At 40.0% G+C, this 19,993-nt stretch overlaps 1 protein-coding gene across 4 annotated transcripts in view; it reads right to left on the minus strand.

The window, feature by feature from the left end:
- NUSAP1 (nucleolar and spindle associated protein 1) overlaps positions 1-19,993 on the minus strand; it is a 67,194-nt gene that overhangs the window by 3,635 nt on the left and 43,566 nt on the right. For 2 of the 4 annotated variants that reach the window (XR_003001452.1, XR_003001441.1), the window contains one exon: positions 18,611-18,622. Coding sequence is in view for 2 of the 4 variants with exons in the window: in XM_024732589.1 (XP_024588357.1) it covers positions 1,438-1,554; positions 4,442-4,599; positions 6,616-6,797; positions 10,238-10,347; positions 11,427-11,528; positions 17,316-17,472; positions 18,479-18,622 (970 nt within the window). In the remaining 2 variants the exon portion in view is untranslated. Of the gene's footprint in view, positions 1-1,437; positions 1,555-4,441; positions 4,600-6,615; positions 6,798-10,237; positions 10,348-11,426; positions 11,529-17,315; positions 17,473-18,478; positions 18,623-19,993 lie in introns of those variants that run through there. The other 2 variants (XM_024732590.1, XM_024732589.1) reach the window with 2 other exon arrangements.

The raw sequence follows: 19,993 nt of genomic DNA on the forward strand, positions 1-19,993 counted from the left end.
GATGGTTGAGTGGATGCCCCATTAAAACAAGGGAGCAAGCTGTGCAAAGATCAGTGTGAACAGTGTTCCAGGTGGAGCAGAGGGATAGTAAGTTCGAAGACCTGGAGGAGGGGTGGTGTTTCAGTGTTTGAGTAGCTGAAACACCAGTGTGGTTGGCACAGAGTCAGGGAAGGGAGGAGGCAATGAAATGAGGGTGGGAGAGAGACAGGAAACTTTAGGAGGTTCTGAGCAAGCAGTGATGTGCTCTGATTTGTTTTTAAAGTTGTAGTGGGGCAAAGAGGCTTTTGTAGAAGCCCAGGTAAGATGATGTGACTTGGACCAAAGGGAGTCACAGTGGAGGGATGAAGAGTGGTCAGATTAAAGATCAATTTCAAAGATGGAGTTGAAAGGACTAGCTGATAGACTGGATATGGGGTCTGAGAGACAGTGAGGAACCAAAGGTGACTCCTAGGCTTCTGCCCCGACACTCAGGAGAGAGGTGCCGTTGCCACAGATGGGAAAACTTGGGGAGGAAAAATGGGTGGGAGAAGTTTTCTTAAACCGCGGTTCAGTTTGACTCTTACCTCTAAATAAGGCTTACATTTTTAGGCTTCCCTGGTGGCACAGTGGTTAAGAATCCACCTGCCAATGTAGGGGACACAAGTTCGAGCCCTGGTCTGGGAAGATCCTACATGCTGCGGAGCAACTAAGCCCGTGCATCACAACTACTGACCCTGCGTTCTAGAGCCCGCGAGCCACAACTACTGAAGCTCGCGCACCTAGAATCTGTGCTCCGCAACAAGAGAAGCCACCACAATGAGAACTGCGCACCGCAACGAGAGAAAGCCCATGCGAAGCAACGAAGACCCAATGCAGCCAAAAATAAAATAAATTTATTAAAAAAGACTTACATTTTCATTATATTTGTTTCATTAACATTAGTAATTTAAAAATAAACACTGTTACATGATTCTTATAGGAAGGTTTTGTTTTAAAGTAATTCCAGAAGCACTGACAGATCACATTAAGTACTGACATTTTAAATGGATGTAAAGATACTTTAATATATCCCCAAGAGCGACACCTGGCCAATAAATGTCCCAGATTGTTTGACCAGTGATTCTCAGCTTGGGATCCTTTAAAAACTATAAAGAGAACATTCATTTACCCACAGCCTAACTTCCAAGTTTCTTGATTTTGGCTGAAGTTTTATTAATACTTTGTAGTAACACTGATTAGAAGTTGTCTTTGCTTAATAAAAATGTAAGTGAATCAATTATTTTTTTTTTTAGTATTTGCTTAATGGACACTTTTTAAATCATGGGTCACGTGGATACAGGGGCAGAGGCAGGAATTCTACGCCAAGTATGGCTTACACTGAGTCACTAGAATTTTTCACATCCTTAGATGCGGAATTGCCCAATCTTAAATCTTGTACATCAAAACATTCCCACATACCTTTGTGTGGCTCATAGTTGAGGGGACGAGACAAACTTGCTTTGAGATCAAACACTGGTTTTCTATGGGAGATCGGAGTCTGCGCTGTCTCAGCTGTCAACTTGAACGGGGTAATAACTAAAACAACAAACAAGATCCAAGGGCTTAATTAGAAAAAAAGACCTGTTTAAGTATCACTTTTCAATCTTAAAAATAGAATTCAATATGAACGGTCTGAAACATATAGAGTTAAAAAGGAGGAGAAAATGGTTCTGATGAACCTAGGGGCAGGAAAGGAATAAAGATGCAGACATAGAGAATGGACTTGAGGACACAGGCTGGGGGGGAAGGAAAAAAAAAAAGGAGAAAAGAATAACTGAGGAAAACTAACCCCTTAGCTGTTCCCGTTAGCAGCTCCCCAAAGCATCTAAATATTGTGACATTTCCTAGGATCAGCTGGAGTTTAGAATCCTGTTTTAAGAATTAATCGGGTGAGGGACTTCCCTGGTGGTCCAGTGGGTAAGATGCCACGCTCCCAATGCACGGGGCACAGGTTCAATCCCCGGTTGGGGAACTAGATCCCGCAGGCATGCTGCAACTAAGAGTTGGCATGCCGCAACTAAGACCAAATAAATATGTTTTTAAAAAAAGAATTAGGGCTTCCCTGGTGGCGCAGTGGTTGAGAGTCCGCCTGCCGATGCAGGGGACACGGGTTCAAAAAAAAAGTACCTACTGTAGAGCACAGGGAACTATACTCAATATTTTGTAATAACCTATAAGGGATAGGAATCTGAAAAAGATTATATATACAGTTATATATACACATGTATATATATGTGTAATTGAATCACTTTGCTGTACACCTGAAACTGACACAACATTGTAAATCAAGTTTATTTCAGTTAAAAAAAAAATAACCGGGTAAATTTTCAGGCTGCTTCCCTGATATTTACCCTTTTATTTATTTATTTTTTAATTTAGTTTTTCTTTTTTGGCCGAGCCATGCGGCATGCAGGATCTTATTTCCCCGACCAGGGATGAAACCTGCACCCCCTGCAGCGAAAGCGTGGAGTCCCAACCGCTGGACCACCAGGGAATTCCCTACCCTTTAAAAAAATTATATATTGTTAATAGTAACATTTTCATTAACACAAACAGATATAAAGCCTGCAAGGAACCTAATCACATAGAAATAAAAAGATCCATGGCTCTGCTTGTTACTAATGAAGGCTGTTACCAAAGAATACGAATTTTTGTAACATAAAGTTAAAAATATACTAGGATGGTATAATTTGGTAAGCCACATTTTTGCTACAGTTGGGCAGCATATATCTGGCACATTTTGTAATCCTTTCCCCTCACAGGTTGCATTCAGGCCATCGTCAAATGTTGGCACTTGCCCGTATATGTGAACAAGCAACTAGGATCTAGGACCACCTAGTGAAACAACCCAGAAAAGCACAGAACTCCTGTGCTGAAGCCATTCCACTGTGTTGCTATCAAGTGTTGGCAGGGAGGGGAACAATGGGACTGTCCCACACTGCTGATGAGAATATAAACCAGTACAATTCAACCAGTAATGTAAGGGTCTGTCTACCCTACTATCCAGCAGCCCCAGTCCTACTCTTGGGAAACTGTGTACACGGACAGGAAACATGTTCCAGAATGGTCATAGCTACACTATACAAAATAACAAAAGTTGGAAATACCCATGGGATCCATGAGCAGTAAAATGAATAAGTTGAAATATATCCATACAATTGAAAAACACGGTGAAAATGAACTTTAGCTCATTTATTAATGATTCTTGAAACAGTGAATAAAGCAAATCACAAAAATTAGTTTGATTTCATTTATATTAAATTCATATTTGATAACCAGGGAAAGAAAACTATCCCATTCCGACTGGGCACACCACCCCTGAGTTAGAGGAGAAAGCTCACGATATGGCAAACATTTAGTTCCTGCCTCATGTCCTTATCTGTATTTGTGAGTCCTTTCTCAGTATTAGGCAGGTGGCTGCTGCTCAGTGACCCCTGCTCCATGTAAAATGACACAGTCACATCTTAGGCAAGTCCACTCTTCATTTTTTAGCCCTGCTCTCTGCCCAAGCCCCTTTCTTCCTCTATTACAGGATGATTTAGAATGCTTTGTGGAATGTTTCCTTGCTGATATAGAAACGATTAAGGGTGGGTAGGAATGAGAGAGGTCATCTAGAGGAAGAATCATAAATTTTCTGATCCCACCTCTGTACTCTCTCTTGAAATTTAGTTGTCAGTCCCACTATTCAATCTTTAATTTAGGTGTCAAAGGCATGAAAAAATCCTGAGTCTCCACGCTGATTATTACCAACAATAATACTCTCTTCTTGTTTAAACTCTTGCTAGATTGCTCTAGTCTCAGGGAATCTGACAGTCCTTCCTGTGTAATCAAGGCTCTTGCCTGACATTCAGTAGGACTCTTGAGAGAATTTTGATATACTCAGTTCTAATACAGGCCTTAACCTGTTGGTGATACTCTTTTAAACCTTCACACTGCTATTGCAGTGTTCTTTTGAAAACCACTTGGTCTTTGTAGGTGATGATTAAGTAGACAGTGTGTAGAAGATTATCTATATGGCTTATTCTGGCTTATACAATCTACTAGTAGTCAATAGTGTGGCATTTATTCCATGAACTCTGGGTCCTGTTAGTTTCAGAGACTGGCAGAACCATTCAGAGGCTGTAATGAATACTGTAATCCCCCTCCTAATCGCTGAGGAGGGGCTGAATGTTCTTCATTCAGGACAGGATGGAGTCCTCTGGCAGATATGTCAGTTTTTTTTGTCTGTGTCTCTGGCACTTCCCTTGCCAGTATAAATGAAAACTATGCTAGACAAATTTTTGCTTTTGATTCTATAGATAATGGAGACGCTTTAAAGAAACAGACAATCATATTAGGAAGCTACATGGTTTAAAGATAAACCAGAACTTTGGGGGGTGGGAGGGAGGTTGTTTTGTTTTGTTCTGTTTTTTTTTTTTTTTACCAGCAGCAGATTCAGCCCTTGTGGTCTTTAACTTGTGTGTCTCGAGCACAGCCTGGCCTTTTGGGGTACTCCCAGATGTGGTCACATGTGGAGACTTTCTGGCTGGAGTCTTGGTCAGTGAACGCTTATGCTCATTATCTTTAGTAGCAGCTGAAAACCTAAATAGGACAGTGGAGTATAAGACATGAGTACTTGGGTCAAGCTTCTAAACAAAACCACCTACCCATCACCAAGCACTGAAAGGGCCTCAATAAATACTTGTTATACAAATGAACCTCTTTCACAGAATAGACATGTCCTTAAACAATGATGCTAGAGCAAATCATTTATCAACTTCCGTTATTTGTAAAATATGGTTTTATATTCTCTGCTCTCCCTGCCTTGGCCAATGACAGTATAAGGCAGAGCTCAAAGGAGATGCCTATGGGCCTCAAGTTATAGGTTAGGAGGTATTTTAAAAAGTTCCCCTTCTTTCTCCTCCTCCTAGTGAGGGCAAGTCCAAGGGAACAGGAGATTGCTATGCCAAATGAGTGATGGGAGCATTTCTTCCATCTTCCTAGAAGAATGTCATTCATTTGAGTGGTACGTAAGTCCTTCTCTACTCAGAGCAAATTGTCATAAATGTTTTTTATTGATCCTCTGATGCAGAGTTTTTTCTACATTTTAACATCTCTGAAATTAGAATGTGTTTTACAATTGGTAACACATCAAAGTAGTCAGCAGTGCTTTTTCTTAGTGGTTCATAAAATAATGGTGAGTCTTCAGTGGATGGTATCTTAGATTCAATGAAAATCCAGTAATGACAGACATAAATACACATAGGGTTGGTGGTGGTGGGTTAACAGAAGGGAACTTCTGGACTTACAACTAAAGATTTGATGGTGATCCTGAATCAACATCTAAAATTATTACCCAAGACTCTACAATAGAGTTAAGAAAATTAGATGTGGTAGGAAAAGTGCTACTAATTCCAGGCTGTTCTGTACCCTGCATGAAGCAAGGACTAGCCCCTAACCATGGTGTTCTTAACTATTAATAAATACAGTCAGAACTGCCAAGTATAGGTACCTCATGTTCCAGGCTAACTCAATAAGAATTCCAAATTCAAGGGCATTTTTCAGTTTTTAAAAACTATGTCAGATAATTGCACGTGTTGGGAAAGTGTTACCATGCACCAGTTCTGTTAGATGCCGCAAACGCCCTTAAAAAAGGAGAGAATCAAATTTCGGTATTAAGAGAAAGGAGCCTGAAGATCTTCATCTGTGGGGACAGTCACAGTTGAGGGCTCACCTGATGTCAGGAAAGGCACAAGCAAAGAAAACAGGGATCAATGAGCATGAGATGGCTATGCTACTGCAGTACCCAGTGGGTTACAATGTTCATAGTTTAGGATGAGTCAATTCTTTAGCTCACTACATTGGGAGATTAGGAATTTAGCTTCAACTTTAGATTTACGTCAACAGAAAAATTTCTATTTACACATCTTTGCAGACATACATTAAATTAATAAGGTAAAATACCCATATAGATCTTATTTTCTATCTTTACTTATGAATCAAACGTGCGCTTAGGGGGACTTCTCTGGTGGCGCAGTGGTTAAGAATCCGCCTGCCAATGCAGGGGACACGGGTTCGAGCCCTGGGCCGGGAAGATCCCACATGCCACAGAGCAACTAAGCCCGTGCGCCACAGCTACTAAGGCTGCGCAATGGGGCCCACGAGCCACAACTGTTGAGCCTGTGTGCCACAACTACTGAAGCCCATGCACCTAAAGTCCGTGCTCCGCAACAATAGAAGCCACTGCAACGAGAAGCCCGCGCACCACAAGAGGAGTAGCCCCCGCTCGCCACAACTAGAGAAAGCCCGGGGGCAGCAATGAAGACCCAATGCAGCCAAAAAATAAATAAATTAAAAAACCAAAACAAAACGAATAAAAAGGTAATGTTTTTAAAAAAAACGCGCGAGCTTAGGGAAGGTGGACAAAACAAGAAAAACACAAATTTAAGGGAAAAAAAGTAACATAAATAAAAACTGTTTGCTGATCTTTCTCTCTATTCCGATCCTTTCTCCTTTTTCATCAACACTAGAACATTTGTTGTAGTCCGCCTGAAATGTATTAGAAGCAGTAAAGCTTTGAGCCCTCGCCCTTGGTTCCATTTTGGAGCTCTTCTTTACCTGACGTTCATCTTAGTTGCTGAGAGCGCGGAGCGCTTGGCCAGCCCCTTCACACACAAGGTGCTACGGCCTGCGTGGGGCCGGCCTTGTGAGCCCCGTTGGCTGGCGGGGGTACGAGCCACAGAGAGTCTTTCTCGGGGAGGAACTGGAGTTGCCACCACTCCCTTAGTGCCGGGCTGCTTCTAAAGAAAGGGAAACGCACCACATTAAAGCTGGCCTCTGAGACAGTATTGTCTGGGCAAAGTGCAGGAGAGTGCCCCCATTTATCCCGTTTCATCGCCACTTTTAACCCTGTCATCCTTCCTTCCCCACTACCTCACCCTACCCTACCTGCCTGGCAGGCTGAGCAGTTCCCTGCACCTGTGTTGCTATGGTGACTCTGATTTAAGAGAAACTTCTGGTTGTGCTGAGTAACGTGTTACAGAAAGCCTTTCCCAGCTACCATGTCCCCAGGTATTTTCTAACTAGAGAAAGCAGGTGGCTAAACAGTCCCCCATGGCCAGAAAGGGAGGATAAATTGGTTTTCTTGGAAAGATGGTTCCTTTGAGAGCATGATATGCAGTTTATTAAATACAAACTCAAAGAGAAACCTACTATGTAAAAAGCTTATGGAATCTACAAATAATTCCTCCCCTACCCACCCCTGGCTCTCCAATAGCTTTTTTAAGTTCTTTTTAAAAAACCTAAAGAAAAGAAAGAAAGGAGGAAGAGAAATGCTCTCTTTGAAATGGCAGGGAAGGGTTCCACTTATGTTATCTTTTTCTAGATATTGTCAAAGCACAAAGAATGATTGAATGTTTTACTATCATTAGTTTAAACGCTGCTGCAAGCAGAAGAAATCTAACTTCACTGACAGCAGAGATAGGACTATTAAAATTGACAATGTAAAGCCAAAAGACATAAAAATTCTGATTATATCCTATGAAATAATACAAGAAACTAGAGAATTATGTTAACTTCTCATTTCAACATACGAGCAGAAGAGATTCTCATGTTGTGAGACAAATTTAAAACCAAAGTATTTGGTAGATACATATCTTTACTATAAGCTGAAAACTCAGGTTAGATGTATTAAGTATGCTGTTATATTTAACCACACCTTTTATGCCTTCTTCTGTCTTTCCCCTAAAATTCCCACTTTCCAGTATACCTGGTGATAGAATCACCAACTCTATACCTTTGCTTGAGCAACTTATGTTTAAATGATTCTACTTGCACTGAATACCAATCTTTCTGACTTTTCAGGTAGAATATTATGCCATAGACTCTAGTAGCACTAATTTATTTTGTTTGCAGTGTATCTAACCAATTCCTTCCTTTCTTTTAGCAAAAAAAATATCCTGGTTTAACAAAGCAAAGAGCTCAATCATACCATACATAAAAATTAAAATGTGGGTTAAGGAGTAAACATAGGGAAAAATAATAAAAGCAGTAAAAATAAATATAAGAGCATATTTTTATGATCTTGGGACAGGGAGAAGCAAGACAAAACCCTCAGTTTTAGAAGGAAAAGCTGGATAGTTGGATAAAACAATACAACCTTCCACAAGGTAAGACACCGTTAAGACAAACTGTGGGAAAGTATTTAGAACATATAATACATAATATATGTCATTAATATAGATAAGTGGCTCATAAATCAGCAAAAATTAAGAAAAAGCAAATTCACAGCATAATCATCAATGAACACATAAATATTTGTAACATAAACATGTAACATGTAATGATCAGAGAAATGCAAATTCAATTGGGATTTTGTCATATACTGTCAAAGATCAAAAAATTTGATCATTCCTACTGTTAGCAAAGTAAACAGGCAACTCAGGGCACAAGGTTTCAGATCATTGCAGAGGGGAGCCATTTGGCAACTAACTCAATCAAGTTTCCATCCTCTAATCATGAAAGGAGAGATTGGTCACAGCCAGGATGATTCTCTCTAGATCTCTGCTCATTTCTTATTGTCCATCACTCTCCAAATGACCAATCCCCAAACAAGTCAACTGTCAAGAAATCCATATTAGCTATGGTGAAGTCACTGTAATTGTTTTTTATTCTCTAGTCTCCAAACAGATCATACCAAATAACCCATTTGATTAGCCAATTCCTTAAACAGTGGCGCTGGGGTGGGATTTCAGAACTCATTCAGATGGGGCTATCAACTAAAAACCAACATAAGCTACTCATTTATTCAACACATCTTCAAGGCTACACTCAAGTTTATGGTTGAAGCAGTTGTTCTGCCCTTAACTTTTACCTGGAAATTAATTCATCCATATTATGTAGTACAGAAAGCTTGACTTTCAATCAAGTACTTAAGTAGGTTCAGCTTCATGGTAAGGAGAACGAGTGGCCCTCCTTACAGGCATATTTGCAGCTAGCTCATGCCTATGCAGAAAAAGAAGCTAACTGTCTACTTTCTGTAAAGCATCAGCAGGATACCCTCCCCCGCTCCGCCAGGATGGGCCTCTTGTCCCAATACTCAGCTGTGAATGTTGTGATACTTAGCCCTTGCTAATAGTTAAGAGTCTTCTTATGGACATACTGAATATCTCTTCCCTGGATTATCCACCCATGTTGTTAGATCACTATGAAGGAATGGAGATATTTAATGCCAAGACTGTGTGCTAGAAGGTTGTTAACAGTGTCTTCAACTGTGGTAACAGTGGTTTTATAAATGTTCAAATGACCATTTATTATCCAAGAGTAAGCTTCTAAGAACCGTATGGTTTTTTGTTTTTAATTATTTAGAACTTATTACCCAGTGCATTTCCCCATTGGCACTGATATCAGAAAACTCAAAACTCAACTGAGTGACTGATATATTAGTCACTGTACCTGTTAACAGTGCTCATTTTCTGCCCCTTTTAAACCAGATTTATACTGTTTTGTGTTGTGTGTAATACCACAAACTGCCTCAAATTCTTTGAGAAATAGGCAGGTTATTATGTATTATTAAATTCAAAAATGTTTCCCATCCATCTTTGTGGTACCCCTTTAACACCAGATACCATGTAAGACAGGAACGTCAACTTCCTAGGATGTTATTTACTCACTACTCTGCTGCTAACTCAGCCTCGGGGTTGACTTCACCTTCTTTTACTCAAAGCTGCTTGAGTCCAGCAGGACCTGGCCTGAAGGCCCCCACCCAGGGAGCTCAGTTATGACAGGAAGCCTTTAAATTAGCAACTGCTAGTCACTCATTTTCCCTTTAGGTCAGAGACAGGGAGAGATGGCTTCAGCCATATATCAGTCCTTCCCCAACAAAAGTGATAGGCACAGTGTCTGAATGTGGAAAACAGAACAACTTATTGCTACTTTGGAGTTCTTCCTTTTTTTTACTGTTTACTTTAAAAAAATTTTTTTACAAAATTTTTTAAAATGTTTTATTTTTTTAACTTTATTTTTTACAGAATTCTTTTTCATAGTGAAGATTCACTGCTTTATCTGGAGGGTTTTGAAAATTCTCAAAAACAAATTTAAAATAATAAAAATACATCAGACTCAAACAAATCCATTCCACTAGTAGAATAATAGCTAATTGTATTAACCATTGTATATACACAGTATCAACATTAAAAACAAACAGCTTAGTGGCATTAAGAACATAATTTTATCAGCATACCTTCAGTTCATTAAATGAATTGTGTTCTTCAAAATGTTTCTTTTTTCTCTCAACATATTGATCAATGGACTCCATTTCCTTAAAACGAGCCTCATGAAGCTTCTTAAAATCTAGAATATTTCCCCAAATATGACAATTAACAAGACAAAATCCATTTATTCACCTTCCCTATGTTTTTCTGTTAACACTTGTTCTTGTCTTGGCATCCCTGACATTCAACTTCAGCATCATCTTTGCTAAAATTTTAATTTCAAAACATTTAGGTTTTAGAAAGTCAGGGGCAAAGCATATTCACCTTATAAACTATCGAACACTGACCATCTCTCCATTGTCCATTTCACTGCTAACATCTTCGTTTAGTCCAGAGGATAAGATTAACAGATTTGTCCTCTCCCCTCACCAATTAATTAATGGCCTTTACTTAATCATAAATTTGACATTTAATAATGCTAAGAAAGCTCTATGCAAAGGATTGGCAAACTTTCTGTAAACGGGCAGACAGTAAATATTTTAGGCTTGGCGGTCACATACACTGTGGTCTCTGTCTCATATTCTTTCTTATATACAACACTTTACAAATGTAGAAACCATTCTTAGCTCAAGGGCTATAAGACAGGCCAAGATGGGCAATAGTTTGCTGACTCCTGCTCTGTACTATTCTAACTAATTATATTCTTATTAAGTATAATTGTTAGAATTTGTCAAATATGCTAAGCAGCATTTTAAGTACTCTAAATACATAGCACAAGCAACATTCTATGTGCCAGGCAACAGAGAAAGAGAATTACATGTCCAGAAATGGAGTCCCTTAGACTTACTACTAAAAATAATTTTTTACAAGATAGACATTGTGCCAAGTACTTGATACACATTAATTCTCAGATATTTCTTGAATACTTGCTACAGGTTAGCTGCCCTGCTAGGTAATCAGAAGTGGAAAACAGTCTTAATTAATCCATATATTAACCTGATGAAATAGGTAGTTTAATTATTCCCACTTTAAACTGAGGACGTGGGTTTACTGGGGATAAATAAGTTTCCCAAGGTCTCACAGGCAGAAAATGAGGGAATGAGGGCGCAAACCCAATGCCAGTGTCTGGGCCTTCGGCTTTCACAGTGCACTGCCTCTCCAGCGTCAGCCTGAAGGGGGCCAACCACCATTTTATGTTTCTTTGTGTGCAAAACTTACTTGGAGTAGTGCTTGCAGTTCTTTTATTTTTTCCACGTTTGGAAAACCCATCTGTGTAGAGAGACTTCTTTCTTTCTGAAGGTATCTTTGGACCTTCATTACCTGAATCCAAGGATACAGAACTAATGAAAGATTTCCAAAAATTATTCCCATTAAGAAATGTAAGTTAACGTGGAGCATATTCATGTGATAGGCCTCTGCCAAGGTATGGGAGAGACGGCACAAGGAGCACAAAGCATTAGTTACAGCATCACCACAATTTTAGCTCATATTTCAAGTAGACAGAAATTTTATGCTTCTTGTATAGATGTTTTTAAATTTCTGTATGTTTATAAAACTCTTTTCCAGAACTTTTGCTATGAACATGTCTAGTTGTTTTAACAAGGATGATAAAAGTCACACAATCCCACCAGCCTAAGAAACACTATTATCATTTTGGCTATTATTATGTTTATTATATTTTTTCAGGTCCTTTGCTTCTATACTTGTTTTGCTTTTGTTCTTTAAATCCAGTTAAAGCCATCATGTATATAAGGGTTGCTATTTCCCCCTACTTATCTCCCACATTCTAGTATCTTTTTCAGCTTAAGGCAATCTACTAAAAACTGTGCAAGTGGGTTTTCAAGAAATGCTACTTATAAAGTCACTCATCCTTAAGGTTTCCCAATGCATCCATAAAACAAGGCAAAAGAATGACTGGATAGAGCAGAGGGGTTATAGGGCTTTTGCTTGGACCTTGGCCATGAAATAGGATATTTAAGGAGTCACAGTCATTCCTCACAAGATACTTATTACAAATGGAAATATAATAACTATTACAAAGGAGCAACCTAGCAGACACCACCATAACCAGGTGATGTAAGTTGACAAGACTAGTCATAGAACAAACCAACATCTGAGCCCTCTGGGGTGCTGAATGAGGAGGACACAGCCCTAGTTTGCGGGATTCCTGCCAATAGTGCATGATCTGAATCTAACCATCAGCAACATTAGACAAACCAAGTCAGAGGACCCAAGAAACTGTATTTAAAAAAGGTCAATGCGGTAGAAGACAAAGGAAGGCTGAGGAACTGTTCCAGATTAAAGTAGCTTAAAGAGACATGGCAGGACTTCCCTGGTGGTGCAGTGGTTAAGAATCTGCCTGCCAATGCAGGAGACACGGGTTCGAGCCCTGGTCTGGGAAGATCCCAAATGCCGCGGAGCAACTAAGCCCATGTGCCACAACTACTGAGCCTGCGCTCTAGAGCCTGCGAGCCACAACTACTGAGCCCGTGTGCCACAACTACTGAAGCCCATGTGCCTAGAGCCTGTGCTCCTCAACGAGAAGCAACCACAATGAGAAGCCTGTGCACGGCAACAAAGAGTAGCCCGTGCTCGCCGCAACTAGAGAAAGCCCGTGTGCAGCAACAAAGACCCCACGCAGCCAAAAATTAAAAAATGTATAAATAAATAAATTTATTCAAAAAAAAAGAGAGACATGGCAATGAAATACAAAGGATGAGTCGAGATTTGCCTTTGTTTTAAGAGACACTGCTGGGATGAAATCTAGATAAGGTCTGTCTACAGGTTAGTTAGCAGGTCTCACACTTTCTAGCCTCAGGATCCCTTTGTACTCTCAAAAGTTACTGAGGACCCCAAAGAATTTTTGTTCATGTACGTTATATCAATATGTGCCATATTAGATATTAAAACTAAGACATTAAAAAATAATTGATTCACTAAAAATATACCCACTATACGTTAACATAAATAATTTATCAAAACGGCTAAAATTTCTAAATCAAAAAAGTGAGTAGAGCGTTTGTTGTTTTTCTTTTACAATTTCTTTAACATCTGACAATAAAAGGCAGCTGGATTCTCTTTTCTTCTGTATACATATGTTGTGATATACTGTTTTGATTGAAGTAATATATGAAAACGAATTTTGTCATATACAGCTATATGGTTGAAAGTGAAGAGTATTTTAATAGCCTTTTCAGATAATTGTGGATATTCTTCTTTGATACTATACCAAACCTTGACAAGTGGTTGTTTCTCAGAGGTTAGTTGTAATGCAGAATATGAAGAAGCCCTATCAGTGAACTTTCTGCTCTCTGTACATTTGTGAGAAAAAGTCCTGATGTTTTAAGAAACACAAATATTTAGGGGTAAAGGGGAACATATCTGAAACACTCTCAAACAGCTCAGGAAAAAAATGTATATAACACATATACGTACGTAGATATGTGTATAAATATAAATAGGAGGATAAAGCAAATATGTCAAAATATTAACATTTGAGAAATCTAGGTGAACGATATATAGGAACTCTTGGTACTATTCTTACAACTTTAAGTCTGGAATTATGTCAAAGTTTAAAAAATTCCTCTCACCAGAAACTGATTTTTCTCCTTCAAACTGCCTGTGTGCTTCATTGGGCAAACCTGACTTAAAGGGTCCACCTTCATTTTTCCCATGCCTTCAAAACTGGGTCCTAGAAGTAAGTCTTCTTGACAACAAGATTGGTGAAATAATAGATATTTTAAATTTCACCCCCACTTCTGACTCTGTCATATTTCTTTACATTCCCCTTGTCTCAGGATTTCAAAATGGGTTTATAAGGCATATGCATCAAAATTACCTGGGGTACTTATTAAATCTGCACAATTCCAGGCTCACCTCAGACCTACAAATCAGAACATCTACCTTCTTTAACTTTCTAGATTTAGTAAGACATTCAAAATTCTGGGGTAACTGGGAGGGCTCAGCATTAGAAATTCTGCATTAAACTGCTTGGTGGACATGAGTGGATCATCTTCTCTCCCAATCCCCTCAGGCAAGCCTCAGGTCCCAGATAGATGTGCTGGGGGAAATGAACACTGAGACACTGTTGCAACTGGCAGGCTTCCCGAGGGATGAAATCAGAAAGCACCAAGTCCTGTTAGGCATAGGGGAACTGAAGTTTTCTGGCCTTACTGAAACAAATTTTTAGTCGAGAAAGTTTAGGGAAGAGGTTTTTAGGAGGTTAGAGACTAAGTAAAATATACATTTATCATAATAAAATGGCCACCCCCCTGGGAAGGTAGATTCTGCAGATCCTTTTTTTTTGCAGTACGCAGGCCTCTCACTGTTGTGGCCTCTCCTGTTGTGGAGCACAGGCTCCAGGGCCATAGTACACCGGCCTAGCCGCTCTGCGGCATGTGGGATCTTCCCAGATTGGGGCACGAACCCACGTCCCCTGCATCGGCAGGCGGACTCTCAACCACTGCGCCACCAGGGAAGCCTACAGATCCTTTTTAACTGTCCTACTTGAAGGGGCTAACAGGTCTTTGTACCTGTCTCTGGAGCAGGCCAGAAGGAGCTAATTGGCAGAATGAGCCAGGCTCTCTCCTCATCCTGCCTTAAGATCAACTGCCTTAAACTTTCCAGATACCACTCATATTCTGCTTTCTACACGGTTATTAAAGGTGACCTGATGGCCTACTGTATTTGGTTCTAACTTTTGCTTTCATTGCTGAACCCTTAGAAGTTCTACATAATGGTGTTACAGGGCTGAACAGTTTCCCCAAAAGAGATATGATGAATGAAGTCTTAATCTCTAATAATTGTGATCTGACCTTATTTGGAAAGGGTCTTTGTAGACATAATCAACTTAAACCAAGGTCATTAGGATGGACCTAATCCAATATAACTGGTGTCCTTTTAAGAAAACGATGTAAAGAAAAAGACACACAGGAACTTCCCTGGTGGTCCAGTGGTTAAGAATCCGCCTTCCAATGCAGGGGACTTGGGTTTGATCCCTGCTCAGGCAACTAAGATCCCATATGCCGTGGGGCAACTAAGCCTGTGTGCTGCAACTACTGAGCCCATGAGCTCTAGAGCACGCATACCACAACTATAGAGCCCGTGTGCCACAACTAGAGAGCCCACGTGCCACAACTAGAGAGCCCACGTGCCACAACTAGAGAGAAGCCCACACACTGCAACAAAGATCCCACGTGCCACAACTAAGACTGGACACAGCCAAATAAATAAATAAATAGGAACTTCCCTGGTGGTGAAGTGGTTAAGAACCTGCCTGCCAATGCAGGGGACACGGGTTCGAGCCCTGGTCTGGGAAGATTCCACACGCTGCGGAGCAACTAAGCCTGTGCGCCACAACTACTGAGCCTCCGCTCTAGAACCCACGAGCCACAACTACTGAGCCCACATGCCAGAACAACTGAGGCCCATGGGCCTAGAGCCATGCTCCACAGCAAGAGAAGCCACTGTAATGAGAAGCACGCACACCCCAAGGAAGAGTAGCCCCTGCTCACCGCAACAAAGACCCAACGCAGCCATAAATAAATGAATGAATGAATGAATATTAAAAAAAAAAGAAAGAAAGAGAGAAAGAAAAAGACACACAGAGAGACTGCCACATGATGAGGAGGCAGAGATTTAGCTGCAAGCCCAGGTCTATAGCCACCACCGAAGGTACAAAGTGGCCAGGAAAGATTCTCCCCAGAATCTTGGAGGAAGATGGCCCTACTGACACCCTGATGTTAGACTCCAGCCTCCAGAACTGTGAGAGAATAAATCTGTGTTTTTTGTTTTTTTTTTGGCCGCACCGTGCAGCTTTCAGGATTTTAGTTCCCTGACCAGGGACTGAACTCGTGTCCCAGCAGTGAAAGCGCCAAGTCCTAACCACTGGACTGCCAGGGAATTCCCAAATTTCTGTTGTTTTAAGTTGCCCAGTTTATGGCACTTTGCTATGGCAGTCCTAGGAAATTAATGCACATGGTTACCCTAGCAATTTTGGATTTTTAAAAAGTTACTTGGCATACCATTTATTCCACTTTTTCCTGAGGGCACTGCATTCTCATCCTGACTCTTGTTTGGTAGAGAAGGAGCTTCTACAACAGTTCTGAGAGCCTGGTTTTCATGCTTTTCTTGATTCTGGAATTCAGTAGGATCACATACTTTTATCTCTGAATGATCCTGCTACAGATTTTAAAAGAAAATAAATGATTTCAATAACAAATAAGAAGGAATCACACTTGAAAATTGCTAAGAGTAGATCTGAAAAGTTCTCATCACAAGAAAAAAACTAACTACATGAGGTGTTAACTAGACTTATTGTATATATATTGTGAAATGATCGCCACAAATATTGAATCATTACATTGTAACAGGGGACACGGGTTCGAGCCCTGGTCTGGGAAGATTCCACACGCTGCGGAGCAACTAAGCCTGTGCGCCACAACTACTGAGCCTCCGCTCTAGAACCCACGAGCCACAACTACTGAGCCCACATGCCAGAACAACTGAGGCCCATGGGCCTAGAGCCATGCTCCACAGCAAGAGAAGCCACTGTAATGAGAAGCACGCACACCCCAAGGAAGAGTAGCCCCTGCTCACCGCAACAAAGACCCAACGCAGCCATAAATAAATGAATGAATGAATGAATATTAAAAAAAAAAGAAAGAAAGAGAGAAAGAAAAAGACACACAGAGAGACTGCCACATGATGAGGAGGCAGAGATTTAGCTGCAAGCCCAGGTCTATAGCCACCACCGAAGGTACAAAGTGGCCAGGAAAGATTCTCCCCAGAATCTTGGAGGAAGATGGCCCTACTGACACCCTGATGTTAGACTCCAGCCTCCAGAACTGTGAGAGAATAAATCTGTGTTTTTTGTTTTTTTTTTGGCCGCACCGTGCAGCTTTCAGGATTTTAGTTCCCTGACCAGGGACTGAACTCGTGTCCCAGCAGTGAAAGCGCCAAGTCCTAACCACTGGACTGCCAGGGAATTCCCAAATTTCTGTTGTTTTAAGTTGCCCAGTTTATGGCACTTTGCTATGGCAGTCCTAGGAAATTAATGCACATGGTTACCCTAGCAATTTTGGATTTTTAAAAAGTTACTTGGCATACCATTTATTCCACTTTTTCCTGAGGGCACTGCATTCTCATCCTGACTCTTGTTTGGTAGAGAAGGAGCTTCTACAACAGTTCTGAGAGCCTGGTTTTCATGCTTTTCTTGATTCTGGAATTCAGTAGGATCACATACTTTTATCTCTGAATGATCCTGCTACAGATTTTAAAAGAAAATAAATGATTTCAATAACAAATAAGAAGGAATCACACTTGAAAATTGCTAAGAGTAGATCTGAAAAGTTCTCATCACAAGAAAAAAACTAACTACATGAGGTGTTAACTAGACTTATTGTATATATATTGTGAAATGATCGCCACAAATATTGAATCATTACATTGTACACCTGAAACTGATAGGATGTTACATGTGAATTATATCTCAATTTAAAAACGTATCATTAAAAACATTGCTTATATTCAGACATAAAGAAAGAAAAAAGTAATCACTGCCTTCTAAAGATAGGTACCAAATTGAGGAGGAAAATGAATTACAGAAAGAAATGTAGAAGACCAAGATTTCTGAGTGGCAGATTTGGTTCTCTGCCTCACCAAATGTCATGAGAACATGCATCTGGGAATAGTAGAGACTAGGGACCACTGGAAGGCATACAAGGCAGAGGTTGCTCTCCTAGGGAGAAGAAACTAACTAGACAAGCTAGTGACTAAGGGACTACACAAAGCTAGAAAATAAAAATTAGGACCATCTTGTAAAAGTTACATTTGAATGAAAGGATAATAAAATCAGAGTCCTCTCAGAGCAAGTGGGAGAAGCCCCCAGAATCACATGACCACACTGTTCAAAGACTAAGTTCAGCTGATCACCAGGCCCGGGACAAGATAAGAAGGAGGAAAAAAAAAAAATCATATTTGATGTTGGTATCTCTTTCCTTCTTACTTACTATACCTCACTTAAGAAAACACTCAATGAATGCTCGTATTATTCAGCAAACATTTAATTTGTGCTTAATACTTACTAAGTGCTTCCCGAGTGCCAATGCCCGGGGTGTGATGAGGCCAGACTCAGGTTTGCGCTTTCATGGAGCTCACAGCGGTGTTTGCCACCACCCGATATCATAAGCGAATTAAGAGAAGGCTCCCTAATAATATACCAGTTTGGGCACAGGTGGTAGCTTATTTTTAGTTTGCACATTTCTATTCACCTGGGAGTCAGGGCTCCTGTAGACAGTCCTGCGCCTTCTCCTTGTTTTGGTGACATGGCCCACTGGCTCCCTCTCAGCTTGCTCCTGGCTGCTGAGCTGTACCTCAATCTCATCACAAGAAGATGCAGAAGTTTGAATTTCATCCTGAAAAAGAGAGACATTAATCTGCCATGTCCAATGTATAGAGTTACAATGCTCAGGAAGAATCAGAATTTAAACTGAATAAAAAATATGTATTACATATGCAAGAGATAATTTTAAAACCCTCCAGCACTAAATTATAGGCAAGAACAAGAATGATAGAGTATTCAGAAAGAAACACTTAACAACCCAAGCTAAAAAACTAGGCTTGCAAAGCATTCAAAGGTATCTTAGTGTGTGTAAATAAGCCAATTATTTTTTGGGGGGGGGGCCACACCACATGGTTTGTGGGATCTTAGTTCCCTGAACAGGTATTGAACCCAGGCCCATGGCAGAGAAAGTGCCAGGGAATTCCCACAAATTATTAAAAGTATGTTAATTTACTGAATATACACTATATGCTAGGCAGTATGCTATAACTAATAACAATTACAGCTAATATCATAACTGCACTGGGCTAAGTATTCTCATGGATTATCTCATTTATTCCTCAAAGCCTATGAGACAAGTATTAACATTATCTGCAGTTCACAGGTAGGGAAACTGAGGCTCAGAGAGCCCAAAGTAACTTGTTAAAGGTCAACATAAGGGAGTAAGGGAAGAAGGGCACGTGCATTATCATAAACTAGAAGTAAAGAGCTTTGTCATCAAAACAGCATGGCACAGGTACCAGAATGTCCTGAACAGAACTGCTTCCAGAAGAAATCATCGTATGACAATGGCTGCCCCTCACATTAGTGGGGGATGGCTGGATTCATTATTCAACACATCATGCAGAGAAAACATTGACTATGTTTTTGGTGAGGGGGTGGGCAATGAAACATGATCATTTTCTCACACCAAAATGAAATCTGGATGGATTAAAGATTTAAATGTAAAATATGAAACTATAAAAGCTCTAGGGAAAAATAGGTGAATTATATCCTCATCGAGTGTGAGGAAGGCATTAAGCATGTTATCCTACCTAGAGACGATAAAGGAGAGGCTTGATTTGTTTTTGGTGTTTTTGTAGCTTTTTAAACATAAATTCTAATTTTTTGAAATAAACTAATACATACATATAGTTAGAATAATAAAATACTAAAGAGAGTATAATGAAAAGTAAGTCATTCTCTGCCCTACCCTTCGTATTTCTGGGGTTTGATGTTAAGTGGTTACTTACATATCACTAATGATTTGCTGATGGGATATTCATTTGTATTTTCAATAACTATTTTCAGTGCCTCATGTACTAAGATTTACTTCATTTGTACCACTCTCATCTCCCCATCTTCTTCCTAATAGACTTATACCACTTACTCAATTACCTTTGCAGCTTTTAACATTCTTAAACCTTTATTTCTTGTTCCATGACTGCAGACACATATCCTGTAA

This window comes from Neophocaena asiaeorientalis, unplaced genomic scaffold (assembly GCF_003031525.2).
Source record: "Neophocaena asiaeorientalis asiaeorientalis breed wild unplaced genomic scaffold, Neophocaena_asiaeorientalis_V1.1 scaffold119, whole genome shotgun sequence".
Lineage (NCBI taxonomy): Eukaryota > Metazoa > Chordata > Mammalia > Artiodactyla > Phocoenidae > Neophocaena > Neophocaena asiaeorientalis.